This window comes from Mesoplodon bidens (assembly GCF_964165515.1).
Source record: "Mesoplodon bidens genome assembly, chromosome: 9".
NCBI lineage: Eukaryota > Metazoa > Chordata > Mammalia > Artiodactyla > Ziphiidae > Mesoplodon > Mesoplodon bidens.
In genome coordinates this window covers 94,480,792-94,504,683 of record NC_138166.1, presented here as the reverse complement: position 1 = coordinate 94,504,683, position 23,892 = coordinate 94,480,792, and the positions used below count along the sequence as shown (strand labels likewise).

At 40.0% G+C, this 23,892-nt stretch overlaps 1 protein-coding gene across 4 annotated transcripts in view; it reads right to left on the bottom strand.

The window, feature by feature from the left end:
• AGK (acylglycerol kinase) overlaps positions 1-23,892 on the bottom strand; it is an 86,791-nt gene that overhangs the window by 7,449 nt on the left and 55,450 nt on the right. For all 4 annotated transcript variants that reach the window (XM_081244788.1, XM_081244791.1, XM_081244789.1 and 1 more), the window contains 4 exons: positions 12,386-12,465; positions 9,425-9,482; positions 4,509-4,656; positions 3,956-4,050 (listed from right to left, as the gene is read on the bottom strand). In XM_081244788.1, coding sequence (XP_081100914.1) covers positions 3,956-4,050; positions 4,509-4,656; positions 9,425-9,482; positions 12,386-12,465 — 381 coding nt within the window. The remainder of the gene's footprint in view (positions 1-3,955; positions 4,051-4,508; positions 4,657-9,424; positions 9,483-12,385; positions 12,466-23,892) is intronic.

The window sequence follows — 23,892 nt, the reverse complement described above, 5'->3', positions numbered from 1 at the left end:
AAGATTGTTAGGTTGCTGACGCAGCATCAATATAAAAAATCATTACATGTCCATCAACTAAATCAGTTTAAAATAACAATTTAAGAGATGCTGTTTACAACAGTATCAAAAATTAAGATAACTAGGAATCTACCCAGCAAGACAAAATCTTATAGAGAAAACTATAAAACTTCATTGAAAGACATTAAAAACCTAAATAAATGAAGATACGCCATATGCATACAACAGAAGAGTCAATATTGTAGAAATGTCATTTCTCCTCAAATTGATCTACAGGTTCAATGTAATGCTGATCAATATTATAACAGATTTTTATGTGGAACTTAATAAACATTCTAAAGGATTTATAGAAGTCGAAGAGCCAAGAACAGCCAAGAGACTCTTTAAGAAGAAAAATATAGAGGGACTTACTATAAAACTATAATAATTAAGAGAAACATAGTATTACTACAAATATAGAAAAATAGAGCAAAAGAATAGACTAGAAACATCTCCATGTATACAGATACTTGACGTATGGCAGAGGTTTACTGCAGATCAGTGGGGTGTGGGGGGGGAAGGACATTTCAATAAATGGTGCTTGGACAACTGGCTTTCTATATGGAAAGAATATAAAACTGGAGCCTTACCTCCATCATTCACAAAACTTAATTATAGATGGGAGTACCTCTTTTTTAAATAAATATGGAATCATTTGCTGCAAATCATGTTAACCTGGTTTTTCATTTAACAATATACAATGAACATCTTTCCATGTCAATAAATAGAGAACATTTTAAATACATGTACCAAAATGTATTTCTCATCAGTGGCCTGATTAGTTTGTTTCACATATTTTGCTATTATAAATACAGTGAACATAGCTCTACAAGAGGTCCTAATTTTCAAGCATTCCACACCCCTCAGGCCTCTTTCAGACTCTGAATGGACGTTTTTTTTTAATGATAAATGAACATTTTTAGCTATTACATGGCAGCTTCATTGTCTTTGAATATTTTATTGCATTTGCTTTTATTTTTACAAAGAGGAGAGAAAAAAATGAATGTGCTGCTGCTGATGATAAGCAGCACAGGATCATATACTTTTATAATTGGCACAAAGATAAAAAGCTCTTGGCACTCTGAATGAGGCTAATCTCGAGCCACAATCACATACATACTCACTGAACTCAATCCATTCATTGGTATTCAGTCATCAGAGCAAAGAACAAGGTTAAAGAACATGAACAAAACACTGGAAGTACGTATCATCAGAGATTGAGTATAAAGGAAATGTATAATTAGAAATCTTATCTTTCTTTTTAAGATTCCTCTTTTTAACAGTATTTTTTTAACCTTAATGCATTCACTTTCACCAACATTTTCAGACTCTCTACATTATGTATCATCTGATTATTTCTGAAGGATAAATTTCTAGAAATATGCTTAATAGGGCCAAGGGTATGCTTACATTTCAGATGCTTAATATATACTGCCAAAATGCCTTGGAGAAAGTGTTCCGATTTCTCTTTCCCTCAAGAAAACCTGACAGCCCATGTCTCTATCCACACCAACAGTGAACAAACACTAGCATGCTTTTTAATCTATGGCAGTTCAATATTTAATATTTTAATTTGTATTTCTTTGATACTGAGCACTTTTTCTGTTTCTTTACCTATGAAATTCAGACAGAAGTTATATCTACCTGATAGTGTAGTTATGAGGATTACATGAGCTGACACTGTGTAAAATTCTTAGGACGGTGCTTATCATGTAGTAAATATAAGCGATTTTTTTTCATGTTTATTTCCTTTGTGAATTTCTAATTATGCCCCCTGCTTTGCCCATTTCTTATTGATTATCCTAACAGTTAAGTATAAAGGAAAGCTATTAACTCCTGGTATATCACATCCTAATATTTTTCCCAATTTGTCATTAAAAAAATTTTTTTAAAGGTTGATAAATTATAAAGGAAATCTAAAAATGAATGTCATTAAAATTTTTGTTTATAGTTTCTTTTTTATTAGAAGTAGACAAATGCATCAATATGATTTTTGGTTAGATGCCAGTCTTGAAAAGGCCTTGTCCTCCCAAGTTTATATTGATAATCACTTAAGATTTCACTCTAGTGTTTTGTTTTTTTGTTTTTTTGTTTTTAATGCAGTACGTGGGCCTCTCACTGTTGTGGCCTCTCCCGTTGCGGAGCACAGGCTCCGGACGCACAGGCTCAGTGGCCATGGCTCACGGGCCCAGCCGCTCCGCGGCATGTGGGATCTTCCCGGACTGGGGCACGAACCCGTGTCCCCTGCATCGGCAGGCGGACTCTCAACCACTGCACCACCAGGGAAGCCCTCTAGTGTTTTTAATAGTTTTATTTTCTCACATTTAACCTTTTAATCCAACCAGAATCAGTTTAGAAGGTGAAAAGAGCTATGTGATCCAAATGTTATACAATGGACATGCATTACCTTTATAATTAAAAAGCAATCCAATACTCTGAATATTAATATTGGAATCAAACTTCTCACTACACTTGTCCCCCTCATTCATCTTACTACATTCATATGTTCAACTCCATGTGCCAGTTTTCAGACTGACCAGGTTAGTTGTGAACATACTACTTTGATTCACATAAAAGCTGAACATAATACTAGTCCACGGTTAAGGATAGCTTTCTTACTGGCATTCTCATTAACATAAACTACTAAAGTTTTCTCTAGACCAGGGGTCAGTAAACCCTTACTGTGAATGGCCAGATAGTAAATGTTTTAGGCTTTTGGGCCATTCAGTCTCTGTCGTAACAACTCAGCTCTGCCACTGCCACATAAGAGTGGCCACAAACATGGATATGGACGAATATGGCTATGTTCCAATAAAGCTTTACTTGTGGATGTTGAAACTTGAATTTGGTATACTTTTACTTATCACAAAATATAATCCTTCTTTTGACTTTATTCCAACCATTTAAAAATGTAAAATCAATTCTCAGCTTGCAGGCTATAGTAAAACAGGTGGCAGACCAATTTGCTAACCTCTGCTTTATTTCAAAAAAATTTTAGCGTATTATCTATATCAGCACTATCCAGGAGAGCTTTTTGCACTATGGAAATATTTTATATTTGCGCTTTTTAATATGGTAGCTACTAGCCACATATGGCTATTGAGCACTTCTCATGTGGCACAAGTAATAAGTTTTCAATTTTTTTTTTTTTTTTTTTTTTTTTTGCGGTATGTGGGCCTCTCACTGTTGTGGCCTCTCCCGTTGCGGAGCACAGGCTCCGGACGCGCAGGCCCAGCGGCCATGGCCCACGGGCCCAGCCGCTCCGCGGCATATGGGATCCCCCCAGACCGGGGCACGAACCCGTATCCCCTGCATCGGCAGGCGGACTCTCAACCACTGCGCCACCAGGGAGGCCCAAGTTTTCAATTTTATTTGTATTAATTTAAATTTAAGCAGCTACATGTGACTAGTGGCTACCATACTGGTCAGTGCATGTCAATAGATTGGACTCAATATGTAAAACAGAGATGTTTGTGTGTATACATATATACATCTATATAAATGTAGACGTACATATAGTTTTCTCTCCTGGAGACCTAAATCTACATATTTAATATAGTCACAAAAATAATGGATATTTACTCAAGTAAAAGTTCCACAAATTTTTATTTCTGTGACAAATGGAATTAGGCTAACTCCACTTCTAAAGGCCTTTTGCCCTCAGTTCTCTCAGGCAGAAGCCTTGGCAACAGATACTTGATCAGAGCCCCTTAAGCTTTTAGGCACTTCACTCACTGCTTCTTCTCATTGCTATTATTCCTCAAAGGCACCCCACATCCTCCTGTTCCTGACCCTTCCACTCTCTATCCCCACAGGGTAAAAATAAAAATACCAAGTTAGTGGAAGAGCATGTAGCCTTTGTCACTTTTTCCCAAATGCTTTTCTACTTTAAAAAAAAAAAAAAAAGCACACTTACTGCCAGGTCAAGCTGACTGTTCCGGGTCGTGATGGACAGTTCAAGGGTGGACAGCTGCACTTCTTTCCAGACCTCTGGGCTCACCTCTTGGGGGGCTGTGTGAATGCATTCGATACAGGTCAATGTCTCCCATGAACATCTCAGCACCACCACCCCGGCCAGCTACTAGTGGCTCAGATGGCCTCCCAAGCCCACCTGCTGACCAACTCCCCCCACCCCACTTAGTTTTCTTTATCTCATACTTTTGATACACAGGTTAAAGGGCCAGGCTCAAAATGGAATCTCTATGCCTGAGACATCCCTATAAAAGTAGCCACAATAACATAAAGGTTGGTGACAGAAAGGGAGTCACTGGGAGTCACAACAGGCTGTTCCCATTCATGGGACACTGCTGCTGCCGTTTGGGGCCTGCACTGTGCACACAGAGGGCTGAGTTCAGTGATGCTGGAAAGGCTTCCCCCGCTCTAGAAGAGTCGAACCCTGAGGTGGGGTCCGCTTCAGGCAGGCCTGAGCTGACCAGGGCTTTCCAGTCGTCAGTCCCCACGCTGCTCACCATCTTGCGACTGTACCCAGTAGGATGCGAGCCTCCGTAATATCCTCCTGTACAAAGAGGGCCGTGGAGGGGTCTCTTCTGCGCCACTGGGAGGTCGCTCTATGGGTCCCGTGTATGAGAGAGAGGCTTGATGAGTCTGAGGCCACTCCTTTCAATGTGAAGAGACAAAAACCTTTATCATGCAACACGATTCCAAACTCTTGGGGTTTCTCTCTACAAAGGATAGTATTCCACCCATATCTGCTTGAAAGCTAACTAGTAATCTCCTCTCATGGGATGAAATTATCTCTAATTTGGAGTGTGGAGTCCTCAAGCTTTCTTTTCCTATTGAAGGCCTATAGGAACCCAGTGACTGCGGCCTCCACTGCTCTCCTAACACAGAGCAGAGAGGAGATCAACGTGGACCAGGAACCAACCACTGCTTATACTTGTCCAGGAAAACCTCAGTATGCACAAGCATAGAGTCAACCGGTACTTTGACTTAGAGATGGTGACACAAACATGAAATCCAGTTGTATCACATACCTTCTTCACTTCTGTTATCATATTCCACTCAGAGACCAGACTGATTTAGTCCAGCCTCGAAATCCAGGCCAAGGCCTCTCATTCCTGCTTCAAAGGCCATCATTCTCAACTCTAGGTTTGTCTTCTTCCTGGCACCGAGTCCAGTGCCATCCTGGGTCCCATCAGTGTCCCCAGGGATGATGAAAACAACACCCTAGCCTCTCAGCCCTTGATGTCACTTCTAACCTACCACAGCCACCGATTTCCATGGCCACGTCCCGGTCCTTATCGGTACCCGGAACTACTCCATCTTAGAAATCTAAAGCCCTGATATCCTATCATCTAATCACTTCCCATATTCTTCTGGTTGATTCTTTTGTGCCCAATGGCTCTTAGGGTGAACTACTCCCTTGTTCTCAAGTTTCCATGGGGTGAATTACAAAAGAGTAACAATTCCAGCTTCTCTCACTCCATCTCTTACTCCTTCCCAAGTCCAGAAAGATCCAGCCCCTTCTCTTTTCACTCTGCAAGTGGCCGTCCTGGGGACTCACGCATCCACTGCTTCCTCACGCAGTGAGCTTACTTAGCAGTCTCTGCCCCGAAGGAGATGTTTTAAGTGGATGAATTCAATTTGGAGTATTAGGAAATCAGATTGTGACCACGTATCCAAGCTGTGTCCTTCACTCCTGCTGACATTTATAAAGCTGGTATGTTGATTTCCATCTGCTTTGTTCCTACATTTGGTTAGTCAGAGGAGGAAGAGAGGGGTGTGATTTGGGGGCCCGTGGAGACCCTAACCACACCAAGCTCTCAGTCGCACTGAGAATCCCGGCCCCTGACCACGCCATTTGTCCTCAGGCCAACCAGATGAACAGTGGGTTACTTTACATCACTCTCTTTTCCCATTGCTTTTGGCCCTCGTGTCTTCTTTCTTCCATAATGTTTGCCCTGAAAAGCCCCTATTCTTGATCGATCTGTCACTAGGTGTCTGTCTGTACTTCTACATTGTGTTTCAATGTTATTAGAAGGGGAAATAAAACACTCCTGCTGAGTACTGACACAGGGAAAACAATCACCCAAACGAGCATATCCATGTCAACAAATTCTTGGTCTAAGGTTGTCCATGCCACTTGATAATCCTTCTAAACCTATTTTCATCTTTCTTCAAAACTCCCCGTACTACCATCAGCGTCACCATCACCACCACCACCATCACCACCACCATCACCACCACCACCATCATCACCACCACCACCACCACCACCACCGCCATCACCACCACCGCCATCACCACCACCATCACCACCACCGCCATCACCGCCACCGCCATCACCGCCACCACCATCACCACCTCGCTTTCAAAAGATCACTTGCTTCCTACACTTCAGTGAGAATGTCAAGACATTAGTGAGAACCGCCTTACCTGTTTATAAATATGTTTTCATCTGTACCTCTTCTTTATTTCTCTCCTGTCTCAAGGAAAAAGGCATCCCTCCCCCATCCAAGGCTAGTCCAGGACTTTGGATCCCACTCCCTTCCACGTGCTCATGGAACTAGCTGAGTCAGTCATGCTTTTTGTGTCCTTTCTCTCTTCTCCTCCCATTCTTTTTCCCTCTGCTTCAGGAAATAAAGACACAGATATCGCTCCAATTAAAAAAAACAAAACACTCCAGTGGCCCCATGTTTCTCATTAGCTTTTGTCTTTTTATGTCCTTCTTTTCAGAGTCGAGGTCCTTGAGGGAGTGGCTCTACTGCCTCTACATTTTGCTCCCATTTACCCCTGAACTTTCTTCAGTGCAGCTTCAGCTCTTCCACCCACAGGCTGCCGAACCTTCAGCTCTTCCACCCACAGGCTACCGAACCTCACTTTCCTGCCTCTATTTAGACTCTGTCCTTGCTTCTTGAAATCTCATTCTCTTCTTGAAATTCTCTCCTCCATCGGCTTCTATGTCGGTACTTCCTCCTGGAGTCTGTCTTAGCGGTTCCCAGGCATCGTCTCTGGCTCTTTAAATGAAAGCTATTCCTGGCCATCTATTCTCTATAGTAACTTCCATTAAATCCATAGCTCAATGCCACTCATACACTTATGACATTTACACCTATTTTTTTTTAGCCCAGATCTCTCTGAATTCCAGACCGAAGTCACGACTGTATCGCCACTTGTCTGCACCACCAGTATGTTAAACTCAGTATGTGCCAAACTGAAAATTTCATCTTTCTTCACAAACTTGATTCTACTCTAATATTATCAGCATTAAGGGAAAACTCTAGCTACCAAACTCTAGTCCCTCAAACCAGAAATCTGGGAAGACTACACGCTCTTTCCAGTTTTTGAGGGCTGTACCTCTTTAATCCATCCTCTGTGGTCAATACTCACTGTAACCACCTTATCACCTCTCAACTGGATGATGTTAACAATCTTCTACCTGATGCCTTTGCCTTTAACTACCCACGTCCAACCTCTGGTCCACACTGTTGCCAAACAATTTTTCTAGAGTGAAAATCTGCTCTTGCCACTCCCCTGCTTAAGACTCAATAACCCTGTCGTGCTTTAGTGATAAATGTCAGATCCCACATCAAAACCTGCCATAAGCGGTCCTGACCCAACCCTCAAAGTCCCCTTCCCGCCATGCTACTGCATTGGCCATAATTAAAGACTGTGTTACACCACTGTGACTTCACTCATCCTCACCGCTCCACTTGGAATGCCATTTATCTAGTCCTGTATGTATTTCAAAATCCGGCAGAATGCCATTTATCTAGTACTGTATGTATTTCAAAATCTGGCAAAAGTGTCACCTTCCCTGGGCTGACTTTACCAACCTTCAGTCAGAGGTAAATGCCCCTCCTCTCTGCTTCCATCTTATTCTCTCCATATTTCTCTCTTAGCACTTGCCAAACTGCTGATTTACTTGGACCTCACCCCCAGCACTTGAATACTTCTGGAGGGCAGGAAACCTGTCTTATTTGACTTTGCATTCCAAATATATAGCAGGACTTGCCACACAACAGGTATGCAGTAATTGTTTGCTGAAGAAATGATGGAAACAGTTTACATGCTCCCAGATTCTACAACTTAAATATGTAGTTACTCAATTTCTTCCTGAATGCAATCCCTACTCCACCAATGTAATTATCCCCTCAAGCAACAGCAGTAATGCATTTTACTCACACAATTTGCCTTAGGTATAGAAAGTCCTTGGCGCCCCAAGTTCATTTTAATAATCATGTAGATTGGTTACCCCTAGTACTTTAATGGTTTTGTTATCCATCTGGAATTTATTTAGAAGGTAATGGGAGCTATGTTTTCCAAACATTTTGCAATGGACATATATTATTTTGTAATTCGAAAAACACTCGATACTCTGAATGTTAACATTAAAACCAAACTTTTCACTACATTCAAACTTCACCTGCCAATTTTCAGATTGGTCGAATTATAAATATACTACCTTGATTTGCGTAAAAGCTGAACACAGTATATAGTACACAGATTAAGTATGACTTTTCTATTAGCATTTTCATTAATATACATTGTTGAGCTTTTCTCTATGCCAGTATTTTTCATTGTATAGTCTACAGCAGCATGGCCTGGTAGAACTTTCTCTGATGATGACAACTGTCTCTATACCTGTGCTGTCCAATACAGCAACCACTACCCACATCTGGCTAGTTTGAAAAAGCATAGTTTGAAGCACAAAGCATAGTTTGAAACCTCCTATATTATACACAAGCCTATATGATTAGATACAAAACTTCAATTCATTTCCAGATGCTAATATAGGCACACTTGCAAATAGTTAATGAGATACAGGTTACTGTGTTCAAAGTTTGTCTGGTTAGAGTGAGTGAATGAATAGACAAAGGGAAGTAAAATACTAAAATGAAATTAAATATGGGCTTGGTAATGGAGAGGATAAGTTGGTAGATGAGAGGAATCACAACAGGAATGCTTTCTGCATTTGTATATAAGTAAATATGCCCCGTTTTAGTGTTAGAGCACGCTATATACATCTGTAGCAAGAAATTTATTACTTGAGAATGGACTTGAGGATATGGGGAGAGGGAAGGGTAAGCTGGGACAAAGTGAGAGAGTGGCATGGACATATATACACTACCAAACGTAAAATAGATAGCTAGTGGGAAGCAGCCACATAGCACAGGGAGATCAGCTCGGTGCTTTGTGACCACCTAGAGGGTGGGATAGGGAGGGTGGGAGGGAGGGAGACACAAGAGGGAGGGGATATGGGAACAGATGTATATGTATAACTGATTCACTTTGTTACAAAGCAGAAACTAATAAATAAATAAATAAATAAATAAAAGAAATTTATAAAAGTTCCAAATACACACATCACAGAGGAACAACAAAATACCAGAGGTCAAGCTTCTACATTGTAAACTGTATTTACCTTAACAGTGCTGAAAAAGTGGGCTACTTTGGTTTTTAGAGGCCCAAGATACCAGTACCTGAGAAAGACCAAGATAAAAATGTAATTAGAATATTAAAAGAACTATCAATGTGCTAGATACCATTCATGACGGATAATACATTAGAATTACACCTTTACCATGAGTGTCTGCTCTGGAGGCTTGGAGACTGTGGTTTAGCATTAAAAAAAGTACTGCAGTAAGTTTTTAATCTGCATTTGAATACCATGTCAAACCGTACATAATTAGTTATACAGCAGCTAGATCCTTGCAATCTACAAGGGATATACAATCAGAGTCTCCTTGAATCTCTAAATGCACAGGTATCACCGTAATATATACCTTCCACCATGGAATACAGTTGAGTATACATTCCAAATGAGTGGGGAGTGATAAAGCCACAATGAGATGCAGTTGCTGGGTGCTGATGTATTACTCATGAGCTAAATGGCTGCATTCTGTACACCGTGTTCTCTCTCACACACAAACATACAATTAAAATCTGTAAATCAGCATAATTTCACATTACTCGTGTTATGCAGCTTGAAAATGGCAAATGTGAAATCTGGGAATGAAGAGGGTCTACTTCTTATTGCTAAATACCTAAAAGCTACTGAAGAGAAAGAGATGCCTAGTTGGAATTAGAAAAGTGGCATAAAGTAGATTTCTCTCTTAAAACTTATCTCTGTCACCTACCAGCCCACCTTAACTGCTCCCTATTTGTTTTGGATCAATATGTATTTATTTAGCACTTACTATGTATATGGAGGAAACGAAGCAATATAAAGAATATAAAATTCCTGCCTTTGAGGGCTCCTAATTTGAGAAAATAAGGCCCCCCAAAGTAATAGAAAACAACAAATAAATAAACATATTTATATGGCATGGTATAAACTGATCACTATTCATTGGTAAGGAAAGTCAAGAAGGCACAAGAAATCATTAAGGGCCTAAAATCACTGAAGCAGCCACACTTGCATAATGAATGACACAAGAACAAAGTAAGGGCCTGAGACCTAGAAACATGGGTTGGATTTAGATACATAAAAGAGGGAAGAAAACCATTCTAGGCAGAAGGAGTAGTAAAAGTACGGGAAACGCTGAGAGTAACAGCCAGAGCAAAAGCTTTATTTAAAGCAAAGATACACAACTCTGTAATTAGGGGTGCTGACGGATTAAGTTGGGCCTTGAATGCCCAAATAAGGAGTTTAGCTATCCAGCAAGCAATGCGGAACCACTCTAACCATTACCCAGGTTAAGTACCGCGATGCTATTAATGAGGGCTTTGACCATCTAAGTTTTTTGTTTTTGTTATTTTGTTTCAAAGGTTACTCAATTATTTGCTTCTTTTCCCAGTTAGCCAGACAGAAACACATCCCATCCAAGGCAGTTTATTTCTAAACTGCCTGCAGTTGTCTCCATCTGTATCAATAGCAAGTTCTGACACTGCGCTTGCGGTCTTCCTGAGGCCAGCTAGGAATTGGTTTCTCGCATCCCGATTGTTTCTCTCATGACACACAGAGCGACTCAGTGCATGGTCCTAGTCCAGGTATAACAACAACCAGAATTTTAAAATTCACTGCTCAGAAATCAGAGTATGGGCCCGCGTGTGATATTCCTCAAGGGCTGACCTATGCTTGTGCTCAATACATTTAGAAAGCAATTTGCTCTCATCAGACTTTCTCAGGGGAAACTAAGCAATTCCTCTTGGTAAATTGCTGGCATTTGAGATTACAGATCAGACACAAAGATAACTGGAATCAAGATAACCACGGCATACTTGCAAATAAAAGCTGTGAAATATTAAAGAACACAGTGTATGATATAAAATAGTGATATCTCTCTTTTGACAGTCCACTGTCAGGAACTTCATTAGCAGGAATAACCAGAAACAAATGAGAGAAATTTCTGTAGGCACCTCCCTGGCAGTCCAGTGGTTAAAAGACTTCGCCTTCCAATGCAGGGGGTGCGGGTTCGATCCCTGGTCGGGGAGCTAAGATCCCACAGGCCACACGGCCAAAAAAAACATAAAACAGGAGCAATATTATAACAAAAATTCAATAAAGTTAAAAATGGTCTACATCAAAAAAAAAAAGAAATTTCTGTAAAGAAAATGAGCAGGAATGCCTACAATGTGAAAGAGGGGTTTCTTGATAAAAGCTGTGTGTGAGATCAATCATAATTCATTCAAACCATACTAAAATTGTAAGCCCGTTTTCAAGAAGAGGTAAAGAAAAACTAACACGCCCACCAGCGAGGAGGGCACCTCACGCCGTGTCTGCTCAGCCCCACCTCAGGAAGCCCTGCCCAAGCGGCCTCTCCATGCAACAGAATAGGACACACTCTCTTTCCGAGCCAGGAGCCTATTCTACACGATGAATTCTCCAAAAATAAGCCCGTTCACATGAAAAGCCAGCGGCGGCCCTCTAATCACCTCCTCCACAGGCCTGTTTCTTCCATCTCCCAACATAGCCAGGCATCTGCCTTTCTTCCTCCTCTGAAAGAGGCGGCCTGGGGTCTGTGGATCTGCTAGGCTTTCAGAAAGAACACCTCTTGTCGGGGGGTCTTCCAACCAGGGTTGTGAAAGCTCCACGAGGCTGTGGCCCCAGCAGTGCCTCTGACTTCGTACCCAGCTAAGGAGGCCGCGGGAGGAGAGGCCATCCAGTGCCCCTCCAGGCTAGCGTGGCCTCACCCACGCTCAAACACAACGTCTAGAAAGAGAGATGCACGCTGCTCCTCTTGAGCTTCCGCCAAGCTAGCGTGGAGGAAACCGGAACTCTCCGCCGCCTCTCTGCACGTAAGAACTTAAACCTCTACCTCTGCTATTCACACATAATTCAACCGCACTAACTCCTAGATCACTACATATTGAAACCGCAAAGACAGGGAGAGAATAAGAAGGTGTCTTAAAATCACCACCCGTTCATACAGTGCCCCTTTACTTGCTAACTGAGACGCCAACATCTCGGAAGGATCCCCATCGGAGGCCGGTCAGTGCAAACACAGGCTGTTCCTTTTCACCCTGGAAGTTAAACACATTTAAGTTAAATTAATGACGACAATAACTTGGAACTCTCTACAGGTAAGTAACCAGCAAACGTTCATGGCCTACGTTTCATCAAACCAAAATTCTAAAAGGGATGTTCCAAATTTAAGAAATTAATTCTGTGAGTGCTCAGTAAAAGTACTTAAATAAACTGTCCTGTAAAATGAAGCTAACTTTTATATATTAGGCCTCACGAATCCGCTGGCAAGAAAACATAGTATCATACTTCAGACTGTAATCATTATGCTGATTCTTGGACCAATTAGTCAGGTCAGCCAGAATTTCTTCTCCCTCTTATACTTGTCCAAGGCAAAGATAATTTAAGCCTGCGCTCTCTGTGGAGGGCCAAGAGCTATCAAGGAAGATCAGCATCCTGGTATGTACTCCAGAACGTTTCACTTGGATATCTGAAAATACAGCCAGATATTTGTCATAACAGATCAGGATGAAAAGTGATTTGGATTTAGTCCAGTGCTTTATGGCCAAATACTGCATATTATAATCAGCAAGCTTTTAATAAGTCAGTGAGTTTATTTAGCAATATATAGAAAACACACAATTGAGCCACTGCCTTCAAGAGTTTATACTTCATGATGGGCTTTCCTATATGAAAATATATACACCAGGATTCTGAAAGGGACTTTCCTGGTAGCTCAGAATTGTAGCTAAAGCCCAAGGGTACCCACATTCTAAAGAGAGCTGCCAAATGCCAGACACAACTCCACAGAATTTGCTAAACAGGCACAGAACCAGCTCGGTTTCCACCATGCCATCATTAGAACCAGTGTAAGCAGAAGATTAGGAACTGGAGGAGAATCCTTGGCACTGTAAGTTGTTGGCCTAGAGAAAGTGTCTAAGTCTTCTAAGGAGAGGTGGTCCTTCCCCGCTCAGTCCCACTTTCACTCCTGTTCCCGCTACATTGAAACCAGTGAGGGTTTTCTAGGCAAATCACACATGAATAGGGCCAGCCTACCAGTAAAAGACACTGGCCTCTCATTCCTTGGTTGTGTATCTGTTGAAGATTTCCTTTTCTGCTCTCTCCACCTGCTTAAGCAAGAGAAGGAGGAGCTAGAGGGAAATGGCAGAGCAAAGAGGTGATGGTAAGGTAACCCATTACTGGCACAGCAAGGATGTATTAGTCTCCTGGGTGCCTAGTGCATACTGTGGAAGACAGCAGGGCTTGAGCCATCCTGACTATACTAAGCTAATCATTCATTCATTCATTTTTTTTTCATGAATCGTCATTAACGGATATATATTATATATTAGGAACTAGTGATAAAAAATGTCCTCAAAGAGCTCAAGGTATAATGGGGGGTAGAAAGACACAGACAATAACAACACAAGGCAGTAGGTTCAAAGAACAGAGATGTGTATCAAGTATTATGAAAGTACAGAGCAGGTGCAACTGTATAGTGAGTGAGGGAGCCAAGGAGATGGATGGTCAGGGAAAACACAATGTAAGTTTTAAGACAAACCATAAATTTTAAAGAATAAGGTAAAATCTGAACAGACTGATTACTAGTAAGGAGACTGAATCAGTAGAAACCTCTCAACAAACAAAAGTCCAGGACCAGACAGTTTTACTGGTAGATTTTACCAAACATTCAAAGGAGAATTAATACCAATCCTTTTCATACTCTTCCAAAAAACAGAAGAGGAAGGAATTCTTCCAAATTGATTTTTTGAGGCCAGCATTACCCGATACCAAAACCAGACAAGGACAATACAAGAAAACAAAATTAGGACAATACAAGAAAACAAAATTAAAGGCCAATATTCCTGATGAACATAGATGCAAAAACCCTCCACAAAATATTAGCAAACCAAACTCAACCATACATTAAAAGGATCAGACACCATAAATCAAGTAAGATTTATTCCACGGATGCAAGGATGGTTCAACATCTTCAAATCAGTCAGTATGATATGCTACATCAACAAAATGAAGGATGAAAATCATATGATCATTTCACTAGATGCAGAAAAATTATGTGATAAACTTCAACACTGATTTATGATAAAAACTCTCAACAAAGTGGGTACAGAGGGAACATAACTCAACATAATAAAAGGCCATATATGACAAGACCATAGCTTACATCCTACTCAACAGTAAAAAGCCTTTCCTCTAAGATCTTGAACAAGAAAGATGCCTACCCTTACCACTTTTACTCAACATAGTATTGGAAGTGTTAGAGCAATTAGGTAAGAAAAAGAAAGGCATCCAAATTGGAAGGGAAGAAGTAAAACTATCATGATTTACAGAAGACATGACAGAACTAATAAATTCCGTAAAGTTGCAGGATACAAAATCAATACACAAACATCTGTGGCATTTCTATACACTAATAACAAACTATCAGAAAGAGAAATAAAGAAAACAATCCCATTTACAATTGCATCAAAAAGAATAAAATATCTAGGAGTAAATTTAACCAAGAAGGTGAAATTGAAAACTAGAAGACATTAATGAAAGAAATTGAAAATGAGAAGATATTCTATGCTTCTGGATTGGAAAAATTAATGATGTTCAAATGTCCATACTACCAAAAGCAATCTACAGATTCACTGCAATCCCTACCAAACTTCCAAAGACATTTTTCAAAGACATAGAACATATAATCCTAAAATTTGTATGGACCCACAAAGAAACACCAAACAGCCAAAGCAATCCTGAGAAAGAAGAAAAAAGCTGGAGGTATCACACTCCCTGATTTCAAACTATAATACAAAGCTATAGTGATTAAAGCTGCATGGTACTGTCATAAAAACAGACACATAAATCAACAGAACAAACAGCCCAGAAATAAACGCACACATATATGGTAAATTAATTTATAACAAAGGAGCCAAGAATATACAATGGGGAAAAGACAGTCTCTTCAATAAATGATGCTAGGAAAACTGGAGAGTCACATGCAAAAGAATGAAACTGGACCACTATCTTACACCACATAAAAAGATTAATTCAAAATGGATGAAAGACTTCAATATAAGACCTAAAACAATAAAGCTCCTAGAAGAAAACATAGGGGGTAAGCTTCCTGGCATAAGTCTTGGCAATGATTTTTAAATCTGACACCAAAAGCAAAAGCAACTAAAGCAAAAATAAATAAGTGGGGCTACATCATACTAAAAACCTTCTGTTCAGCAAAAGAAACCATCAACAAAATAAAAAGGCAACCTACTGAATGGGAGAAAATGTTTGCAAATCATATATCTGATAAGGGGGTAATATTCAAAATATATAAAGAACTCATATAACTCAACAGGAAAAAAAAAAGCAATCCACTTGAAAAACGGGCAAAGCATAGAAACAGACATACTGATGCCCAGCATCATTAATCATCAGAGAAAGGCAAATGAAAACCACAATGAGATAATACCTCACACTATTAGAATGGCTATCATCAAAAAGACAAGAAAAAACAAGCATTGTTGAGAATGTGGAGAAAAGGGAAACTTTGTGCATGCTGGTGGGAATGTAAATTGGTGTAGCCACTATGGAAAACAGGATGGAAGTTCCTCAAAGACTTAAAAATAGAGCCACCATGTGATCCAGCAATTCCACTTCTAGGTATTTATCCAAAGAAAACACAAAGCGTTAACTCAAAAGATATATGCAACAGACACTGCAGAAACACAAAGCATTATTAAGAGACTACTACAAGCAACTCTATGCCAGTAAAATGGACAACCTGGAAGAAATGGACAAATTCTTAGAAAGGTATAACCTTCCAAGACTGAACCAGGAAGAAATAGAAAATATGAACAGACCAATCACAAGTAATGAAATTGAAACTGTGATTAAAAATCTTCCAACAGGGGCTTCCCTGGTGGCGCAGTGGTTGAGAGTCCACCTGCCGATGCAGGGGACACGGGTTCGTGCCCCGGTCCGGGAAGATCCCACATGCCGTGGAGCGGCTGGGCCTGTGAGCCATGGCCGCTGAGCCTGTGCATCCGGAGCCTGTGCTCCGCAACAGGAGAGGCCACAACAGTGAGAGGCCCTCGTACTGCAAACAAAAACAAACAAAACAAAACAAAACAAAAAATCTTCCAACAAACAAAAGCCCAGGACCAGATGGCTTCACAGGTGAATTCTGTACAACATTTAGACAAGAGCTAACACCCACCCTTCTCAAACTCTTCCAAAAAACTGCAGAGGAAGGAACACTCCCAGACTCATTCTATGAGGCCACCTTCACCTTGATACCAAAACTAGACAAACATACTACAAAAAAAGAAAATTACAGACCAAAATCACTGATGAATATAGATGCAAAAATCCTCAACAAATTACTAGCAAACAGAATCCAACAACACGTTAAAAGGATCATGCACCATGATCAAGTGGGATTTATCCCAGGGATGCAAGGATTCTTCAATATACGCAAATCAAGCAATGTGATACACCATATTAACAAATTGAAGAATAAAAACCATATGATCATCTCAATAGATGGAGAAAAAGCTTTTGACAAAATTCAACACCCATTTATGATAAAAACTCTCCAGAAAGTGGGCATAGAGGGAACCTACCTCAACATAATAAACACCATATATAACAAACCCACAGCCAACATCATTCTCAATGGTGAAAAGCTGAAAGCATTCCCTCTAAGATCAGGAACAAGCCACTATTATTCATCATAGTTTTGGAAGTCCTAGCTACGGTAATCAGAGAAGAAAAAGAATAAAAGGAATATAAATTGGAAAAGAAGAAGTAAAACTGTTACTGTTTGCAGATGACATGATACTATACATAGAGAATCCTAAAGATGCCACCAGAAAACTACTAGAGCTAATCAATGAATTTGGTTAAGTTGCAGGATACAAAATTAATGCATAGAAATCTCTTGCATTCATATACACTAACAACGAAAGATCAGAAAGAGAAATTAAGGAAACAATCCCATTCACCACTGCAACCAAAAGAATAAAACACCTAGGAATAAACCTGCCTAAGGAGGTAAAAGACCTGTACTCAGAAATCTATAAGACACTGATGAAAGAAATCAAAGATGACACAAACAGATGGAGAGATATACCACGTTCTTGGATTAGAAGAATCAATATTGTGAAAGTGACTATACTACCCAAAGCAATCTACAGATTCAATGTAATCCCTATCAAATTACCAGTGGCATTTTTTACAGAACTAGAACAAAAAATCTTAAAATTTGTATGGAGACACAAAAGACCCCGAATAGCCAAAGCAGTCTCGAGGGAAAAAAAAAACAGAACTGGAGGAATCAGACTCCCTAACTTCAGACTATACTACAAAGCTACAGTAATCAAGACAATATGGTACTGGCACAAAAACAGAAATATAGATCAATGGAACAGGATAGTAAGGCCAGAGATAAACCCACACACCTACGGTCAACTAATCTATGACAAAGGAGGCAAGGATATACAATGGAGAAAAGACAGTCTCTTCAATAAGTGGTGCTGGGAAAACTGGACAGCTACATGTAAAAGAATGAAATTAGAACACTCCCTAACACCATACACAAAAATAAACTCAAAATGGATTAGAGATCTCAATGTAAGACTGGACACTATAAAACTCTTAGAGGAAAACATAGGAAGAACACTCTGACAGAAATCACAGCAAGATCCTTTTTGATCCACCTCCTAGAGTAATGGAAATAAAAACAAAAATAAACAAATTGGACCTAATGAAACTTAAAAGCTTTTGCACAGCAAAGGAAACTACAAACAAGACAAAAGACAACCCTCAGAATGGGAGAAAATATTTGCAAACGATTCAATGGACAAAGGATTAATCTACAAAATATATAAACAGCTCATGCAGCTCAATATTAAAAAAACAAACAACCAAATCCAAAGATGGGCAGAAGAGCTAAATAGACATTTCTCCAAAGAAGACATACAGATGGCCAAGAAGCACACGAGAAGCTGCTCAGCATCACTAATTATTAGAGAAATACAAATCAAAACTACAATGAGGGGCTTCCCTGGTGGCGTAGTGGTTGAGAGTCCGCCTGCCAATGCAGGGGACACGGGTTCGTGCCTCGGTCCGGGAAGATCCCACATGCCACGGAGCGGCTGGGCCCGTGAGCCATGGCCACTGAGCCTGCACGTCCGGAGCCTGTGCTCCGCAACGGGAGAGGTCACAACAGTGAGAGGCCTGCATACCACAAAAAAAAAAAAAAAAAAAAAAAACACTACAATGAGGTATCACCTCACACCAGTTAGAATGGGCACCATCAGAAAATCTACAAACAACAAATGCTGGAGAGGCTGTGGAGAAGAGGGAACCCTCTTGCACTGTTGGTGGGAATGGAACAATATGGAAAACAGTATGGAAGTTCTTTAAAAAACTAAAAATAGAATTACCATATGACCCAGCAATCCCACTACTGGGCATATACTCTGAGAAAACCATAATTCAAAAAGACACATGCACCCCAATGTTCACTGCAGCACTATTTACAATAGCCAAGTCATGGAAGCAACCTAAATGTCCATCGACAGACGAATAGATAAAGATGTGGTACGTATATACAATGGAATATTATTCAGCCACAAAAAGGAATGAAATTGGGTCATTTGTAGAGACGTGGATGGACCTAGAGACTGTCATACAGAGTGAAGTAAGTCAGAAAGAGAAAAACAAATATCATATATTAATGCATATATGTGGAACCTAGAAAAATGGTACAGGTGAACCGGTTTGCAGGGCAGAAATAGAGACCCAGATGTAGAGAACAACCTATAGACACCAAGGGGGGAAAGTGGTGGTGGGGGTGGGGGTGGTGGGATGAATTGGGAGATTGGGGTTGACATATATACACTAATATGTATAAAATGGATAACTAATAAGAACCTGCTGTATAAAAAAAAATTTAAATAAAAAATAGATACATGCACCCCCATGTTCACTGCAGCATTAATTACAATAGCCAAGATATGGAAACAACTTAAGTGTCCATCGACAGATGAATGGATAAAGAAACTGTGGCACGCACACACACACGCATGCACGCACACACACACAGACTCAGGAATATTATTTAAGCATAAAATAGAATGAAAACTTGCCATCTGGGACAACATGGATGGACCTTGAGGGCACTGTGCTAAGTGAAGTAAGTCAGAGGAAGACAAATACTGTATGATCTCTCTTATATGTGCAATCTAAAAAAACAAAAAATAACAACAACAAAGAAAACAAGCTTATAGATGATACAGAAGACAGATTGGTGGTTGACAGAGGCAGGGAATAGGGGGTGGGAGGAATTTTTTAATGCAGTCTAACTGTTTTTTGATCCAGCATTTATATGTATGTGTCTCTGTATCTATATCTATATCTGTATAATTCCTGGATTCATTCTTTTATCTATTCATTATAATTTTTGCAGATCAACCTAGGAGGTTCCCAAGAGTGAGCTAAGCGCTATATAGTTTTGAAAGACAAGGAACAAGGCTGAATCATACAGTACTGGACTAGGGAAGATGCATGCTAATTAAAAAAAGAGAGAGAAATCAGGTCCCTTGAGGAAGGACACTATATTACAGTAATAAGTGCATGCTATAGTGATTTCCCCAGTCCCTTCCCAAAAAGGAAAACTAAATAAAGCATCTAGATTGGGGAGGGTGGGAAGAAAGTAGAGAAAAAGAAAAGGAACGAGGGGAAAGGGTGCTCTAGCCTAAGGGAGAGAATTAACACTATGTGAATAGTTTGCTGTATAAATGGGAACATTTCCCAAATGTTTCTTAAGATGTTAAGTGTTACAGCTGATGATGATGATGATATGATGATGATGATGATGATGATGATAGAAGATTCCATGTTGAAATAAGTTGGGAAATATCAAACTTATTTGGTTTGAAAGAAGTTATGTTTACTGCAATTCTTTTTAGAGTCTTTAATATGTTAATGTACATTATAAATTTCCAAAAGAAGAAATACAATACACAGCTTTCCTGAGTTGTTAACTGTTCAGCCTTTCTCTGGGAAGACATCTTGCATAAGTAATATTCCTTAGGGAAATGCTGTTCTAAAGCATGTAGTGGAAGCAAGAAGTGCTGAGCTAAGTACTCAAGATTTCTTGACTGGTGCTCTAAAACCATTTTCCCTTTCTTCATGTAGGGGGAAGAATTTTGGGACTCTTCTGTTAAGATTAACCGAAAAGCCTTGCAACCTTAAGGTTCCACGGAATTGAGTTGCTATGTTCCAGCATGGGGTAGGAAAGGAGTGTGAAGAATGTGAAGAGTCTAGAAAAGCAGATGGGCACGGAGCCCTCAGGATTCAGCAGAGGCCTGAGGGTCAGTAGTGGAGACACTAGTCCCAGTTGGAGGACACACAAGCACAGGAAAAATAAGCAAGGTCAGCTGAACAGAGTGGAAGCCAACAGACAAAGCACCACTGTATCTTAGGCCAGTGAAGTTCTGGGCGATAGTCAGATTATGAGATGGAGAGATCAGACAACAGGAACAGATACTGTACAGAAAGACAGGCACACAGCCAGACCTTAGCAGCAAAGGAGGTAAGCTGCTCCAAGTCAGAGGCTCCCCTGGACAGAGTAAATCCCTGCGGGGAAACGGCCTCATGCTCTGGAGAGGAAAACAACTGGGAGAGCTGGTTGGAACAGAATTTAAGGAACAGTGACAAGAAAACGATCCTGGTCAACTAGACAACCGCCCGATCTATGGATTTTAGGGATTCTAGATGAAGAAAAAGAATCAAGGCAGAAGGAGCTCAGGAGCAGCTCTAAGCATTGTTGTATGAGAATGATCAGAGCTGGGGCTTTAACAGAAGGAAGTCAGGAATGAAAGACAGGGGAAAGGGGGAGAGTCTCACTCTCACCACCTTCCCTATCTTCCTCATTTGGTTCTGGGTTGGCAGGGTCTGAGTTGAACTGAGAGACCAAGAAGAAAGAACTAAGAAGAATTCCATAAATCTTTACAGTAGTTACTTTAAACTCAAGTTCCAGGCATTGTAGAATGTCCACATGGGAAAACTGCCCTTTAAAAATCATGTGACAGGCCAAGAGTGATCCCACCTAGACAAAGCAGTGAAGGAAAAAGCAATGGACTGTAAGACAGAAAATCCTTATTCTACTTCTGTCTACAGCACAACTAGTCATATGATCAGATAACCCTTTTTAAAAAATCTGTCCAATGAAGATACTAATACACATCTTGCCTCCCTCGCTGAGTTAGAAGTCCTAAGGAGATGCGAACTCACGCTATACAATGAAAACATAAAGCACTATTATAGCTTCCAAGGACTATTTCCTTTATTTTTGGAGAATCTTACATTATATGTTTAATTGTGTTTCAGTTTATTTTTTAAAAGAAGAGGAATCTGGTATCAGGCTTCATCTGCAATGCTTTTCACCACATTCTGAAAGCAATTTCCAGAAACAAAGAAAAAAGAGAAGACAAATTCAGCCTAGCTGGGTGCCTCAGAAACTACAGTAGAGGCTACTGTACTATGTTTTCTAGGAATTGATTTTAAAAGTTTTCTGCTTCCTGGGGTGTGTTACCAATATACAGAGCCTGTGGTAAATTTGATACTGGTTTCATCAATTCACAGAATCAGTATATTTGAAAGAAAAAGATAAAGGAGACAAGAGACATTTAAATGCAAGCACAGTCAAGAATGTTCAGTTAAAGCCTAATTACTCTGGAATGTATTACTTCTCACACATAAATAAGAAGCAGTAAATCACTCAGTTATTAAGAGATCTACCCTGATTCCCTCCTTTGACAGCAACAATACTTTAAAATAATGGATGCTGACCTGTAGTCTCTTTTCCAGGCTAACATTCCTTTCAGCACATTTTGTGAAAACGATTAAGCTTTATTAGATGCTAAAGAATCAACTGCAACTTAAATCGCTTTTATCCTGACCAACAAGGTCATGGTGGAGAGTCCAGATATCACTGCATAAAGCACAAAGGAAAATAAAAGGGAAATGGGTTGCAAGCTCACGGGTTCATCAACCGTAAACGTGCATATAGCAAATGCCATATAACTAGGAACGACATTTTAGGATTGAAGTTTGGAATCATGACACAGTACGGAGGCTTCTTTCACAGATACTAGGAAACTTGCATGAATATAAAATGTGCATAGCCTTTGGAGGACAACCTGAATGTAGCTGGTACATTCTAAGGCTAAACCTGAGTAAAGTATGCAGGATTCACTGTTTATAGGATTATTTGGCTTTACGGCTCAGCCTTCTTAGGAACCTGCCTTTTCCAGGGGGAAAAAGAAGAAATTTAGATGAAGAAGGAATAGATACTTAACTACCATCAAGCGAGAATATCTTTTCCCTAGGAATTAAACCCTTTTTAGAGAGAAGATTCTGATCAGGAATCAGGAATGGCTACTGGGTCTTCTTCCCTCCAAAAGTTTAATATTGGTAAGATGTCAAACCAAAAAACCTTTTATACGTGCAATGAACACCATATTTACCTCTCACCCAGCTTCACCAGGCCAACATTTCCCCACATTAGCTTTATCTCTGTGTGTAGAGTTTGTAGTATTGTTAAATCATTTGCAAATAAATTGCATGCTTCATCACCTTTCACTCCTAAATATTTCAGCGTGTATCTCCCAAGAACAAGGACATACACAGACATAACCATAACACCACTGTCGCTCTCAAAAAAATCTCACACTGGCATATGACATCTAATATATCATCCATATTAAAATATCTCTGATATCTTTTATGGCTGACACTGTTTTTCATTTTTCCAGTCCAGGATCTCGTACTGGACTTCATTATGATATTTCTTTAGTTTCCCTTAATCTTGAACAGACTATCTTCTTTTAGATTTCATGACATTGACTTTGTTTTTTTACAGAGAGGTCAAGTGACTTGCCAGAGATTATATAAGAAAGATGGCTATGTTAACTGACAGATTTAAGAGATCCAGGGGGGATCCAGAATGGTTGCAAAGTTTTTTAGAATGAGTGACTAGACCCTTGAGAAGGTTGGGAAGGTTTTAGAGAAGGAAGAAACTAAATTTAATAATAAGTTTAATGAATAGAGAATCAAATTTAAGGCAGGAATTCGATTCATCAATCTAGTTCATCACTTTATAGAGGAGAACACTGAGGCTCTGAGGCGTTATACAGTTTGTCCAAGAGCATCTCTCTGGGATGGATCCATGTTAAGAGGAAAGTAGAATATGTGAGTGATAATAAAAATATTCTGTGGGAAACTGGAGAGGAGCTTGGGTACCACCTAGTCAGCAGATGACTCTCCCCAGACTGCCTGGACAGCTCACGAGTTCACTAGAAAGATCATCGGCGAAGGGATGTGCCCAGAGCACTGTACCGACATTGACATTTTTTAAGAAGCCAAATCAATGGTTGTTTTTAGAATGTCCTATAATTTGGATTTGATTGTTTTCT